Below are 13,678 nucleotides of genomic sequence, written 5' to 3'. Positions count from 1 at the left end.
CATTCTAATCTGGAAGGTACAAGCCAGTAACAGCCAAATGAAAGGCAAGATCCTCACTGGGTCTGGTTTTTAAAAATCAACTGTAAACGCCTTTTGGGGACAAATGTGAAAATCTGAGTACAGGCTGGGCATGAGAGGATATTAGGGATTACTGTTAATTTTATTCAGTGTGATGGTGGTATTGTGATCATGGGGAAATGTATTAGGTTGTTAGAAATGCATCATAAAGTATTTAAGGGTGAGGGCTTCCCTGGTGGCACAGTGGTTGAGAGTCCGCCTGCCGATGCTGGGGACACGGGTTCGTGCCCGGTCTGGGAAGATCCCGCATGCCGCGGAGCAGCTGGGCCCGTGAGCCATGGCCGCTGGGCCTGCGCGTCCGGAGCCTGTGCTCCGCAGTAGGAGAGGCCACAACAGTGAGAGGCCCGCGTACCACACACACACACAAAAAGTATCTAAGGGTGAAATATCATGATGTCTATAATTAACTATGTAATACTTGAGCAAATATGATAAAATATTAAGAGTATTAGGACTAGGTTATGAGTATATGGGTGTTCATTAAACTATTCTCTCCACTTTTCTGTATGTATAAAAAAATGTTTATAATGAAAAGCTAAAGAAAAAAAAATAACACGCAGGCCAGGGGTGGTGGTTTTCTTGCTTTCAGAGGCAGCTTTTGCAAATGCTTCTGTTACCCGTAACTTGACCAACCATGACACTTTATAATTTGCCAACCAAACATGGGAAATGGGTTTTACTGGTAAAAACAATGGCCTATGGAACAACAGGATAAATGTTGGAAATTAGAGGGTTTTTTTCTGGCCAAATGAAAGATATTCAAGATATGTGATTTTTAAATTTTTTTCGCCTCACCGCGCAGCTTGAGGGATCTTAGTTCCCTGACCAGGGATTGAACCCGGACCCTCAGAAGTGAAAGCGTGAAGTCCTAACCATTGGACCACCAGGGAATTCCCAAGATATGTGATTTTTCTAAAAATATTCCCTCCCATTGTGTAAGTAGGGTGTACAAATCCCAAGAGGTCTGTAGCCTGTACCTTTAGCAATGATGCTCTAGGCTAAATCCTTCAAGGGGTCTCTCACGAGGAACACTGGAGGATTCTGGGTGCCTGACCCAATTCTCCCTTTGGATTCTTGGCTTTTACTTGAAGTAAAATTTTTGGGGGGCTTCCCTGGTGGCGTAGTGGTTGAGAGTCCGCCTGCCGATGCAGGGGGCGCGGGTTCGTGCCCCGATCCGGGAAGATCCCACATGCCGCGGAGCGGCTGGGTCCGTGAGCCATGGCCGCTGAGCCTGCGCGTCCAGAGCCTGTGCTCCGCAACGGGAGAGGCCACGGCAGTGAGAGGCCCGCGTAAAAAAAAAAAAAGAAAATAATAAAAAAAAAATTCAGTGATTGGAATGATATGGGCACTCGCCATTCAGAATGGATAGAAACCATGTGACAGTAGGAGGGGCCTGGGGGGGGGGGGTCCTGATGCCTTTTGTTGTCCCTGTAGTTGCTGGATCTTGGGAAGGATCTGGGAGTCCTAGGGAGGTAGTGTGCGTCAGGATTTTAAAATCTCTATGTGGGGAATTCCCTGGAGTTCCAGTGGTTAGGACTCTGTGCTTTCACTGCCTTGGGCCCAGGTTCAATCCCTGGTGGGGGAACTAAGATCCTGCAACCCTTGTGGCACAGCCAAAAAAAAAAAAGATCTCTATGTGAAACTTGGGAGTTCTGAGCAACCATACTTCCTGCCATGTTGTCATATTGCCTCTGTAATAATTTATTTTAAAATACTTCCTTATAAACAGTGTAATGTACTTGTGTGTAAATTAACTTCAATCTACACTCTAGGGGAGGTTAGTTATCATTAGAGTTACCCTATTAGGAATTCACACTCCAGAGGTGGTTAGTTATCATCTGAAGTGCCCTAATCAGGAATCCATACTCCCCAGGTGGCTACTTAAGCATTTCAAGGATCTTTATTGAAATTTATACCAGAAGGTTCATTAATTAGCATAAGGGATGTTAGAAATACATTTTCATTGGTGAAATAAATGATGTCCCAGATATATGGCTGGCTAGAAAGACTTCACAGCCCTGTCACTCTTGTGAAAATGAGGTATGAGAACACCTAACCAGAGAGTAAGCTCTATGAAAGTAGGAATTTTTCTTGACTTTACCCACCATAGGTCTATATCCAGTGCTGAGAACAGCGCTTGACACATAGGAGACACTCAGTAGATCCAATATATGGTGAATAAGTTGCTAGAAAGCCCAGCAGCCTACTACCTTCTCAGTCTAAATTCTATATGGTTCTGTGTTATCTACTTCTCCCCAGTGCCTTCTATTCAGTTTTTTAAAATAGTGTCTATTGTTTTCTTTATTCGTTTATTTTTGTTTTTTATTTAATTTTGTTATTTATTTATTTATAGTTGATTTACAGTGTTGTGTTAGTTTCTGGTGTGCAACAAAGTGATTCAGTTACATATATATGTATTTTATATATATACACACACACACACACACACACACACGTATATATATATATATATATTCTTTTTCAGATTCTTTTCCATTATAGTTTATTACAAGGTACTGAACACAGTTCCCTGTGCTATACAATAAGCCCTGTTGTTTATCTATTTCGTATATAGTAGTTTATATCTGCTAATCCCAAACTTTTAATTTATCCCTCCCCACCCCCCTTTCCTCTTTGGTAACCTTAAGTTTGTTTTTTATGCCTGTCAGTCTGTTTCTGTTTTATAAATCAGTTCATTTGTATCTTTTTTTTTAAGATTCCACATATTAGTGATATCATACGATACTTGTCTTTCTCTGTCTGGCTTACTTCACTTAGTGTGATCATCTGTAGGTCCATCTTCTGTTCAATTCTTAGAGGCATCTACTGACAGACCTGAATAAGAGGTTGAGTGATTCTGCTGTTCAGATATTGCTGCACCCACCTTGGAGTGAGCCTCTCCTACAAGATGCTTTAGGCATGCTTCAGGACAGAGAGTGAGGATTTCCTTAACCTTACATGCGCAGGTTATAACTTTTTTTGCCCATTTGCAGATAAAAATTAACACATTTGGAAAAATTTTGACGAAGGCTTGCTTTCCTTGTAAGCTACCACCTGACATCAGGGTTGGGTGGGAGAGGGGGCATGCTTAACTTCTGCCTAGTCCAATCAGTGGACTTTGAGTAAATTGATATTTACTCAGAGTACCTGACAGTTACTGAAGAACCCAAAAGGCTGAAGTCAATTGGCAATACATGAGAAGACTGTGGGACAGACACACAGACAAGTTTTTATATTGGTGCTGTATAAATGAAGGATCCTCTGTTGTAGGGAGGCATTGGTGCTCTCCAGCCATGTGGAGGATGAATCTGGGAGGCTCTCAAGATTCATCAACAAGGGATCAGAATCGGGAGACTGGATGTTATTTACCAGGAAGACTCTTTAGAACGAGAAGAGACTTGGCCAAGTATATAGACTTGGGAGCCAACATTTGAAGAACAGGAGATCAAGAAGAAACGATGAAAGGTATTGGCAATCTATTATAGATAAGTGTGGCATCGTAGAATTCAAGAGAGAAGAGGAGAATATGCCACAAAGTGCACAACGCAGAATTTGACCTGAGACTTACTTTCATCGTAGTGTGATAGCAAAGTTGTAAGCCAAGAACTGAAGAGTATCCCCCAGGTTTGGCAATTAATGATTTTACTGAGAGTAGTTTTCAAAAATGTAGTGGGGTTGGATATCATGTTGCAGTAGAGGGACAATATATGGGGGGTAAGAGAGTGCAACAAGCAACTCTTGTTCATATTTTTATTTTTATTTATTTTTTGTTTGTTTGTTTTTTGCGGTACGCGGGCCTCTCGCTGTTGTGGCCTCTCCCGTTGCGGAGCACAGGCTCCGGACGCGCAGGTTCAGCGGCCATGGCTCACGGGCCCAGCTGCTCCGCGGCATGTGATATCCTCCCGGACCGGGGCACGAACCCGTGTCCCCTGCATCGGCAGGCGGACTCTCAACCGCTGCGCCACCAGGGAAGCCCTTGTTCATATTTTTAGAAGTTTAGATGAAAACAGAATCAATACTTACAAGGATGAAAAGATCTGATTGTGTTCATAAACTGAAAAGAAAGAGCCAGTGGAGAGGGTGGGATTGAAGACAGAGTAGGAAATCGACACTGATGGGTTAAGATGTAAAGTAAAGGTTCGTGCATTTGAATGAAAACTAAGTTGTCATTTAAAAAAAACCAAACCATGGTATTTATGTTATTCACTTTTCACATTTTGCTTATCCTTTCATTGCTAGTTTATAGAAAAAGCAGTTTACTAAATTCAAAATTAGAAACTATTCACAATACCAGACATGCTTATGATGTCCTTATTGTCGAAAGTTACCAGCCAAAGCAGTTACGTCTTAAAATGGTCCTACTGACGACAGAAACTTTAACTCAAAAACTAATCATGAAGAAGATGATGCTGACAGATGATAATGATGGTAACTAACATGTGCTCTTCTGAGCCCCTTAGGGATACTCAGCTTTTGATCTTTACAACAACCCTGAGGGAGATACTATTATCAACCTCCTTTTACAGATCAGAGAACAGAAGTAAGTTGCCCAAGGTCACAAGTGTAAAGGGAAGAAACAGGACTTGAACCCAGGCAGTTTGGCCCCAGAGCTCATGCTTTTTTTTAAAAAAATAAATTTATTTTATTTTTATTTATTTTTGGCTGTGTTGGTTCTTTGTTGCCATGCGTGGGCTTCTCATTGCGGTGGCTTCTCTTGCTGCGGAGCATGGGCTCTAGAGCACAGGCTCAGTGGTTGTGGCCCTCGGGATTAGTTGCCCCGTGGCATGTGAGATCTTCCCAGACCAGGGCTCGCACCGCACCCGTGTCCCCTGCATTAGCAGGCGGATTCTTAACCACTGCGCTACCAGGGAAGCCCCCAGAGCTCATGCTTTTAACACCGCACCACACAGCCTCTCCAGTTCGATGAGATGAGGGATGCTACAATGCTTTAGAAACCAGAAAGTGCTACAGTAGATGTAAGATACTTCTTCTATTTAAAAAACAAGCAAACAGACGTAATAATCAGTTGGTTGTATTTTTGTTGGATGACAGTCTACAGATTGGGGAAGCTTTCATCAGCTTTCTAGTTCTTTTCCAGCTTTAAGATCCTATCATTCCATCTTTCAGTAAGACGTTCTCTCCTTTCACATGTACTTTCTTTAGATGTCAAGTCAATCAGAGAATGAGGTCATTACACTGCTACTGATTCTGCTCACCATGGCAGTGTCAACAAGCAGAATGAGGAACCTCAAATAAAGGTGCAAAACCTGCTATGGCTGCATATTTTAGAGAATTTTTCAGAAGTATCGTACATGTAGTATAGCAGGAATCTCAGCCTGAATCCAAGCTGGGTCTGATGCTGGGGTTCAAGCATGTCTCGGCATGTCTGGCAAACTGGTGAGGCAGGGCTGAAAGAAACCTGCTGGCCTGGGAGCTGAGACTGCTTCCTTGAACAGGACTCATGTTCGTGGAAAAGAGAATTAGACAGAGAAGCCCTATAAGAAAGACTTAGTCATTGGATGGGGAGTAATAAATGCAGCTTGGGGTAGCTGTTACTCAAATCCATCACCAGTCTAGGCCCATGAAAGCATGTCTGGGTTCCTAGGAGAGACAGAGCTCTGAGTAATACCATAAAGACCTGTTTCATTGAAAATCATATATGATATTGGGCCAAGCAGTCTGCTCCGGGGTTCCCCTAAAAGAGGTCAACACAGCGATCTCCATTTCTTCAGGCTACACCATGGCTTTGGCTGTTTTGTTTGTATCACAGGCCCTGGTAGGAGGAGCCTGCAGTGTCTGGTAGGAGCAGAGCAGGGGAGGGGGCCACTGGGTGAGCAGAGATCCTCCCACCCCAGGGGCTCCCCGAAAACTGGCAATGACCTGCCTGTGTTAGCAGACTTGGTAGGTAGAGGCGCCGGTAAAATTCAAGTTATTGTTGCTAATTTGACCCATTGGTACTGTGGTTGATGAGTTTGAATACTATTCCTAATCAAATAGCTCGTATGCAATGGTGTATTATTGGGTAACTTATAATTATGCATAGAATCACATACTCTCCAAGCAGGCAGGAGGGAAATAGAACAGTGATTCTCAACTGAAGGATCAGTTTTTTACTTACCAGTGGACTGAGGCTTTTGAAAAATACAATAAAAGTGAATTACCAGATGGGACTTGCCTGGTGGCACAGTGGTTAAGACTCCCGCTCCCAATGAAGGGGGCCTGGGTTCGATCCCTGGTCAGGGAACTAGATCCCACACGCATGCTGCAAATAAGGAACCCGCCTGCCGCAACTAAGGAGCCTGTGAGCGGCAACTAAGACCTGGCACAACCAAATAAATAAATAAATAAGATAATAAATTTTTAAAAAGTGAATTACCAGAATTATAAGATAAAAAGTAAACTGATGACATCAAAAAATAAGCCTCCATTTTTTATTATTAGGTTCAGCAGATGTAAAATTACTCTACCATGTTGTTATAAAAGTTTCCTGAAGCTAATTTCAGCATGTATCTAGCTGCAGGCTGGTAACGAACAGGGGGTGGATGGGTACTGGTCTGCAGACCACACTGCTTGCATTTCATCCAACCTCTCACCTGATGTCACCTGAAAAAATTCTATCACCCAGAGGTCCTGCCTTTAGTCAGACACTTCACTGAATGCGATAATGACATTGTGACACTGTGGTTATGTACGAGAGTGGCCTTGTTCTAAGGAGATGCATGCAGAGTAATGATGTCTGCAACTAAACCAAGAGGGAGAGCAAGAAAGGGAAAGGGGGGAGGGAGAGGGAGGGGACATAGAGAAAGAAACAGAGACAGAGGGACACAGACTGTGCAAATGTGGCAAAATGTTAGTAATTGATGAATCTAGGCGGGTGTATAGGTGTTTATTATCCAATTCTTTCAAATTTTCAGAAAATTTGCGATTAAAAAAACAGAAAACCTCTCCAGTGATGGGAAACTCACTTTTCTCCAAAAAGCCAGTTCTAAGATAGCTCGTTTTCATATTCAAGTATAAATACTGCAGTCGGAGCATTCATTTGTGGCTTTGATACCTGCCATTTCCACGTGTCTAATCTCCATTCGCCTTTCAGTCTTTTCACATTTTTCTCCATATCATCTATAACATTAGATACCCTTATAACTTTAATCATGGCACACCTTTAAAAAATATTTTTTCTAAATATATATACACACAAACACACACACACACACACACACACACTGTGGTATATAAATATACCTGTCATCTTTCAAAGTCAATCTTTTTATTCAAGATTTTCTGTAATCTCATCTTGAACTCTTTTTCAGCTTTTTAGCTTCGTTTTCTCATGGTTAATTAACAGTCACAAATTAAATTTTTATGCTTTTCCAGTGTTACTGCTTCTCAGTCCTAGAATTCCCCCTCACACAGAATTCTATTCACTCTTCAAGATCCAGCTCAAATGACTTAAACTTAAATGTAGTATATCTTACATACACAGCTGTTCAAATCCTACATTCTTCGTTAAGTTTTCCTTAAATAACTCAGCCAAACTCAGCCAAAATCTCTAGGGCTTCATACAGTGCTTGGCACATACACTTAATACACACTTTTCAGCTAAACTCTCTCATAGTTCTTTTCTTTTCTTTTTGGCCTCACTTCGCCGCATGGGATCTTGGTTCCCAGACCAGGGATCAAACCTGTGCTCCCTGCAGTGGAAGCGTGGAGTCCTAAACAGTGGACTGCCAGGGACGTCCCTCTAATAGTTCTTAACTGACAACACAGAAAGATAATACCTTCCTAGTCTATCTCAAAGAGTGGCTTTGAGGTTAACGTATTTGCAGTTAGCATTTTGCATTGTATGTGTGTGTGAAAGGTATCTGTAAGCCATAATGCCCCATACTATTATTTCTTATTTTTATTTTTGCTTTCCCTTGAGGCAACATATGGAACATATAACAGCTGTCCAAAGGCCTAAGGCAATAGACATAATACTGGGGTATCCATGGTGTATGAAGACTTTCTAAGATGTGTATGAGCACCGAGCCTGTTTTAAGGCAATCCGTTCTCTGATTCTCACTTCCCTTTTACCTGAAAGGATCTGCCGGAAAATGTGCTCTGGGGTCAGAGGGTAATGTGGGCTCCTTTGCAGCTTCCCTTATCCCAATTGCCCCTCCCCTACTTTACAAAAAAAAGGCATAATTCTGCCCCACCTCACATCTTCCTAAGGTGCTGTACCCCGGTGATGCAAAAACCTCCACAACACCGAAAAAGGAACTATTGACTGGTGAATGAGAATGAGTAACACATCCTTTTACAAGTCAGGTGGTTTTCAGTTACTTGCTTTCAACAAAGTTGAAAGAGAATCTAGTCTGTGTTGTCAGCAGATAGACCATTAAAAGTATTTTTTTCTTGTTAGATCGTTGTGTGACTTTTGGGGGCATATAATTTGGAAAGAGTTCAAAGAATTGAGTTGCATTGCTGTAACAAAACTCCATTAATTCTCATGTACTTATTTATGTGAACAAGTTTTCTCAGTGCTTACATCCATGGAATTGAAAGCTTGGAATAGAATTGAAGCAGCTCGTTCTCATTCTAGAAATACTCATCCACTGATAAATAATCTAGTTTAAAAAAGTATTCAATTCCATCTTTGTGAGGTGCATTGCCAACAAAACTTTACTTTTGTGTTTAATATTTATTTATATTTTGAAATATATTTGTTTTGATCAGTTGAAATAATAAGACTTAAGAGTGTTATGATCACAGGAGATTTAAAAACAACCGTTAAATTTCAATTTCTGTACACATTTTTGTTACAAGGAAATATAAGATGATCAACAGTTCGAATATAAAATATATTATTAAGATAAAATTCAGGACAGGATGTAAAATGTACATGAGTCCCAGAAGATAAAGGATGGAAATTGCCCAAGCATAACAGAGATCGGATTCTAAAAAGTGTATATTGGTGGGTGTTAAATCCCTATGGTATTTAGGGTTCATTGGCTACGTTTAAAAAAGTGTGACAGTTATAAAACATAAGAAGCTGGAAAAAATGTGGATGTCACTTCAAACCGTATAAGGATGTACAAAATCGTTTTAGAGGGCTCAGGAGCTAAAAAGTTTGAAGATCTAGAACACACATGTTTGCTCTGAGACTGTGATTTAACCATTCCTCGGGTTATTCGAACGCAGGTTAGATGATAACCTGTGGCTCTATGTCGCGCGTATGGACTCAGTACCTCGCACTGTATTATTGATTTTTACTCATTTTAATCGCCTCTCCTCGTAGACTGTCAGCTCTCAGAAGCCCAGGGACTTGTTCGATTCTTAGCTCAGCGCCTGTGCATCGGGGACTCCCCAAACACCCCCCGGAATGAATGACTTTATCTTGAGACCTCGGAGGGCTGTTAGAATCGCCGGCTAGCGCTCAGGTTTTCGTTCCGCGTGTCCCGCCTGCCGCGCGGGCAGGGAAGCCGTGGGAAGGCCCCGCGGAAACTCTGAGTCCTCGGCGGGTCGGGGCGGAGGCCGGGCAGGGACCAGCGGGGGCGCGGAATCCGCGGCCGGGGGTGGGGGGGGGAGGTGCCACCGCGTGCCGCCGCGCAGGCGCGCAGCCGTCTCCGCGTGAGTGCGCGCAGTCGCGCGCCTGTCCCCGCGCGGGCTCCGTAGCGCGTGTGCAGGCTGACGCAGCTCGCGGGCCCTCCTCCTGGTCTGCAGCGGCGTCGGCGGAGTTTTGGGCGTTCGGGAGGGGGCACGGGAGCGAGAGTCCAGAGAGGGAGGCGGCGGCGGCGGCGGGGAGGAGGAGGAGGAGGAGCAGGCGCCGCCATGGCCGCCGCTATCACCGACATGGCCGACCTGGAGGAGCTCTCCCGCCTGAGCCCTCTGCCCCCTGGCAGCCCCGGCCCGGCGGCGCGGGGTCGGGCTGAGCCGCCAGAGGAGGAGGAGGAGGAAGAGGAGGAGGAAGAAGAGGCGGAGGCCGAGGCGGTGGCGGCGCTGCTGCTGAACGGCGGCGGCGGCGGTGGGGGCGGTGGAGGCGGCGGCGGAGTGGGGGGCGGCGAGGCGGAGACGATGTCGGAGCCGAGCCCCGAGAGCGCCAGCCAGGCCGGGGAGGAGGAGGACGAGGAGGAGGACGAGGAGGAGGAGGACGAGAGCAGCAGCAGTGGCGGGGGCGAGGAGGAGAGCAGCGCCGAGAGCCTGGTGGGCAGCAGCGGCGGGAGCAGCAGCGACGAGACGCGCTCGCTGAGCCCCGGTGCCGCCAGCAGCAGCAGCGGGGATGGGGACGGCAAGGAGGGCCTGGAGGAGCCCAAGGGACCGCGGGGCAGCCAGGGAGGCGGCGGGGGCGGCAGCAGCAGCAGCAGCGTCGTTTCCAGCGGCGGCGATGAGGGCTACGGGACCGGGGGAGGCGGAAGCAGCGCGACCTCCGCGGGCCGGCGAGGCAGCTTGGAGATGTCGTCGGATGGGGAACCCCTGAGCCGCATGGACTCCGAGGACAGGTCAGTGCACGGAAGCGTTTCCCCTTCCTTTCCTCCTCTTGCGCTCCTAGGCCCCTCGAGGGGACTTTTTGCTGAGATCTCCCTGCTCCCCGAATCCTCGGCCCCTCCCCCCGGCTCTCAACTCGGAAACCTCTGCCGGCCGCCGCGCCCCTCTCGCTGCGGATAGCGGCTTCCAACTCTCCAACCCTTTTCCCCCCAACTCTCCTTTCCCCGCCCTCTTTCCCCTCGGCTCTGCACTCCGTACGGACCTAAGGACGGCTCCAACTCGGAAACAATCCCCAAAGTAGGCCCAGATCCTGTGGCGGAGCCGAAGAGGGCCTTGATGTACGCACCTCGGTACACAAGGTAGCTTCATCCTGCCGTGTTCGCGAATACTTGTCAGAACCGTAATTGACAAGTGTTTTCCAACATGGCTGGTTTCGCCTGGATGTAACAGAACTTCCTTGTTCAGGGAGGAGACCCCCAACCATCACTTTCCTTTACTTAGAAAAGTGAAGACTATTCTTTTATATTTAATCAGAGCTTCCAGAATTCCTCATGTGTGGTCATTAACATGGTCTCCAAAGTGGTTTTAGTAACTTATATTTCGTTGGTGATCAAATTGGGGAGAAAGTTTTAAAAACGTATAAATCGTTGTGTAAAAGAATAATGAATTAGTGTCCTTTAAAATAACTTTGCGGGATCGAAGAGAGTTGGAATTGTAACAAAATGCAGTCTTAAGGTACAGCATGTCAGTATGCGTTTTAAAATCTTTATACAGTAATGCTTCAACGTGAGAGTCATGATTTTAGATGATAATATTTAAAGTCATGTTTTGGCGAGATCTCTGAAGGGATTAGTAGCATTTTTCTAAAGCTTCTTAGAATGTGGAGACTGACAAAAATGCGCTTCATTTTTTCGGGACATTAAGAAGTTTATTGTTATGGTATGTTTCAGTTGTTACTATCATTACTTTTGATCCCTGGAAAACTTCGTACTTTAACTAATTGGCTTTTAATGTACTTTTTTAAAGAGAGAGAACCATGTCATGCGTATTATAATGCATCTAAAGTATATTAGTTATTTTGACCATCTGCTAATGTTTTGATGAGCAGTAGAATTTTTAACAATCTTTATTGACTTGGATTTAAAAGTTAAAGTATTCTAAAGTTCTAGGAATTCTATTGTTAACATAAAAATAAACACAATGGCTTATATTTAATGTTATAAGGAATTCACAGCTCTAAATATTTTGAAAATATAGCATCAAATTCTGTTTGACATTTACTCTAATGTCTAGTTAAGGAAACATCTTGAGTGGGGTAAAGTAGAGAGTGCAAACCTTGGAAAAATTGTCCTGAACTATACAGGCATGGCAGGAATGAGAATGTCTTCAAGAAAATTAAAAATTGATGTGAACTGCACAATGAAGCATGTGTCATTTATCATTTTACTGTATACTCCTTCTTTGGTACCAGTAGATATTTGAAAGTTGACATTAATTTATACAGTCAGCATCTACCACAGTTGTTCCATGTACCTAGTATACACATACACCCATAAAACACACTTGCCTAGCACTGCACGATTTAAATGCCTTAATCATTTCATTTCCACAACTCTGGCGCAAGGTAGGTATTATTTTGACTTCCATTTAACAGATGAAGAAGCAAGTTGAGTGTCTTACTCAAAACAATAAGTATAGAATGGAAGTGGTGGAGCTGGATCTGAACAAAGGTTCTCTGCTATTTCCACTTCACAAGAGTTAGAATAATTCACTTTAAATAGCTACAAGCAGGATGTGCCAGGTATTTGGCGTTTTGTTTTGTTTTTTTTTAGTTAATATCTGTCTACTAGTCCTTTTAGGAGATAGTAATTGGCCAAGCAGTATTTCAGGAAGTGGAGTTTTGACTTCATTTTTATTATTCACTTGAATATGTAATTTTTACATCATATTTCAGAGTAAGGAGTAAGATATTGGTGCCAAATAAGGTTAAAACCTGATAACCAAATGTACTTGCTTTTCTTGATGCTTAAACATTAGAGACTACAAAACACTGTAATCATTTTACCATTACAGGGTAATAAATTTATCACTTGTATGAAAAAACCTTATGTGACTAGTGAAACTGGTTGTGGTCTTGATAATCTTAATTTTGAAACTCCCCCTTTTATGCCTTTGAGTTTTTTTTAAGAGTTATTTTAAATTTGCAGAGGATTCATAATTCTTATAAACTGTCCTGCAGATTACATCAATCTACGGATTTTATAGATTGATTTCACGGTAGGAAGTCTTTATATTTGTAACTGATGGGAGGATGTCGTGGTTTTAAAGTGCTTTTTAGAAACATGAGGCATCCTATTGCAAGGATTTTATTATCATTAGAATTTACTCTTTCTATTAGAATGCCAGTTGAGTTTTTCTTTCAGTTTGAAATTAGTTTATACTTTTGAGTTTATCTAACATACTTTGTAAGTTGTTGAAATTATCTTAAATATTTTTAACTGTAAGTGTTCCGTTTTAAGAAAGAATTAACTTTGAAGATTTGGATATTAAAGCTTGTGATCCAAGGAGTCAGTTTACAAAACGTATTCGAAGTGTTGTGAAAGTGATTAATTTATAAAATGATTAAATCACACTTGGTACCAAAAACATTGTTTTTCCCAGGAGAAAGTTATTCAGAACCAGCCTAAATGTATTGGTGTGTTTATTGTGGTAAAGTTAGAAAACCTTAAAGTTATTGTGTAGTTTCCTTTTAGTTTGGTTATAAAGATAATGGGATTTTCTTTGAGGGGAATATTTAGCTGCGTGAGGCCACTAAAAACTAGCTTTTATTTTATTTTACTTTGAATCTAAGCTTAAGTACCTTTTAAAAATTTACCACCTTTTAAGTTAATTTCAGAGGCTAAGTTGACTTTTAAGTAGAATTTTAGAATGCCTCTGAAATATTTTTAGTGTAGAAATTAGTTCTACCTGTTGAATCAGATTATACATTAAAATACTGTTCAGTTGCTTATCTGTATAAGCGAATTGATAATAACAGCCTCTGTTTTGTGGTTATTTGTCTCTATTACGGTTCCCCCCTCCCATCTAGAATATAAGATACGACTTATTTTGAAAAAGCCACTTTTATCAGACTTTC

General features: G+C 42.8%; 1 protein-coding gene across 3 annotated transcripts in view; it reads left to right on the top strand.

Annotated features, from left to right (window-relative positions):
- The first annotated feature begins 9,757 nt into the window (after positions 1-9,757).
- Positions 9,758-13,678, top strand: part of AEBP2 (AE binding protein 2) — a 72,747-nt gene continuing 68,826 nt past the window's right edge. The window contains exon 1 of one of the 3 annotated variants that reach the window (XM_027129460.1): positions 9,758-10,556. In XM_027129460.1, the coding sequence (XP_026985261.1) occupies positions 9,889-10,556 (668 nt within the window). In that variant the 5' untranslated portion in view covers positions 9,758-9,888. The remainder of the gene's footprint in view (positions 10,557-13,678) is intronic. The other 2 variants (XM_027129462.1, XM_027129461.1) reach the window with 2 other exon arrangements.

The sequence above is a fragment of the Aethalodelphis obliquidens genome, unplaced genomic scaffold, assembly GCF_003676395.1.
Source record: "Aethalodelphis obliquidens isolate GAN/ISIS:26980383/991018 unplaced genomic scaffold, ASM367639v1 scaffold36, whole genome shotgun sequence".
Taxonomy (NCBI): domain Eukaryota; kingdom Metazoa; phylum Chordata; class Mammalia; order Artiodactyla; family Delphinidae; genus Aethalodelphis; species Aethalodelphis obliquidens.
The sequence above is the reverse complement of the archived record's forward strand: the minus strand, read 5'-3'. Positions and strand labels throughout refer to the sequence as shown.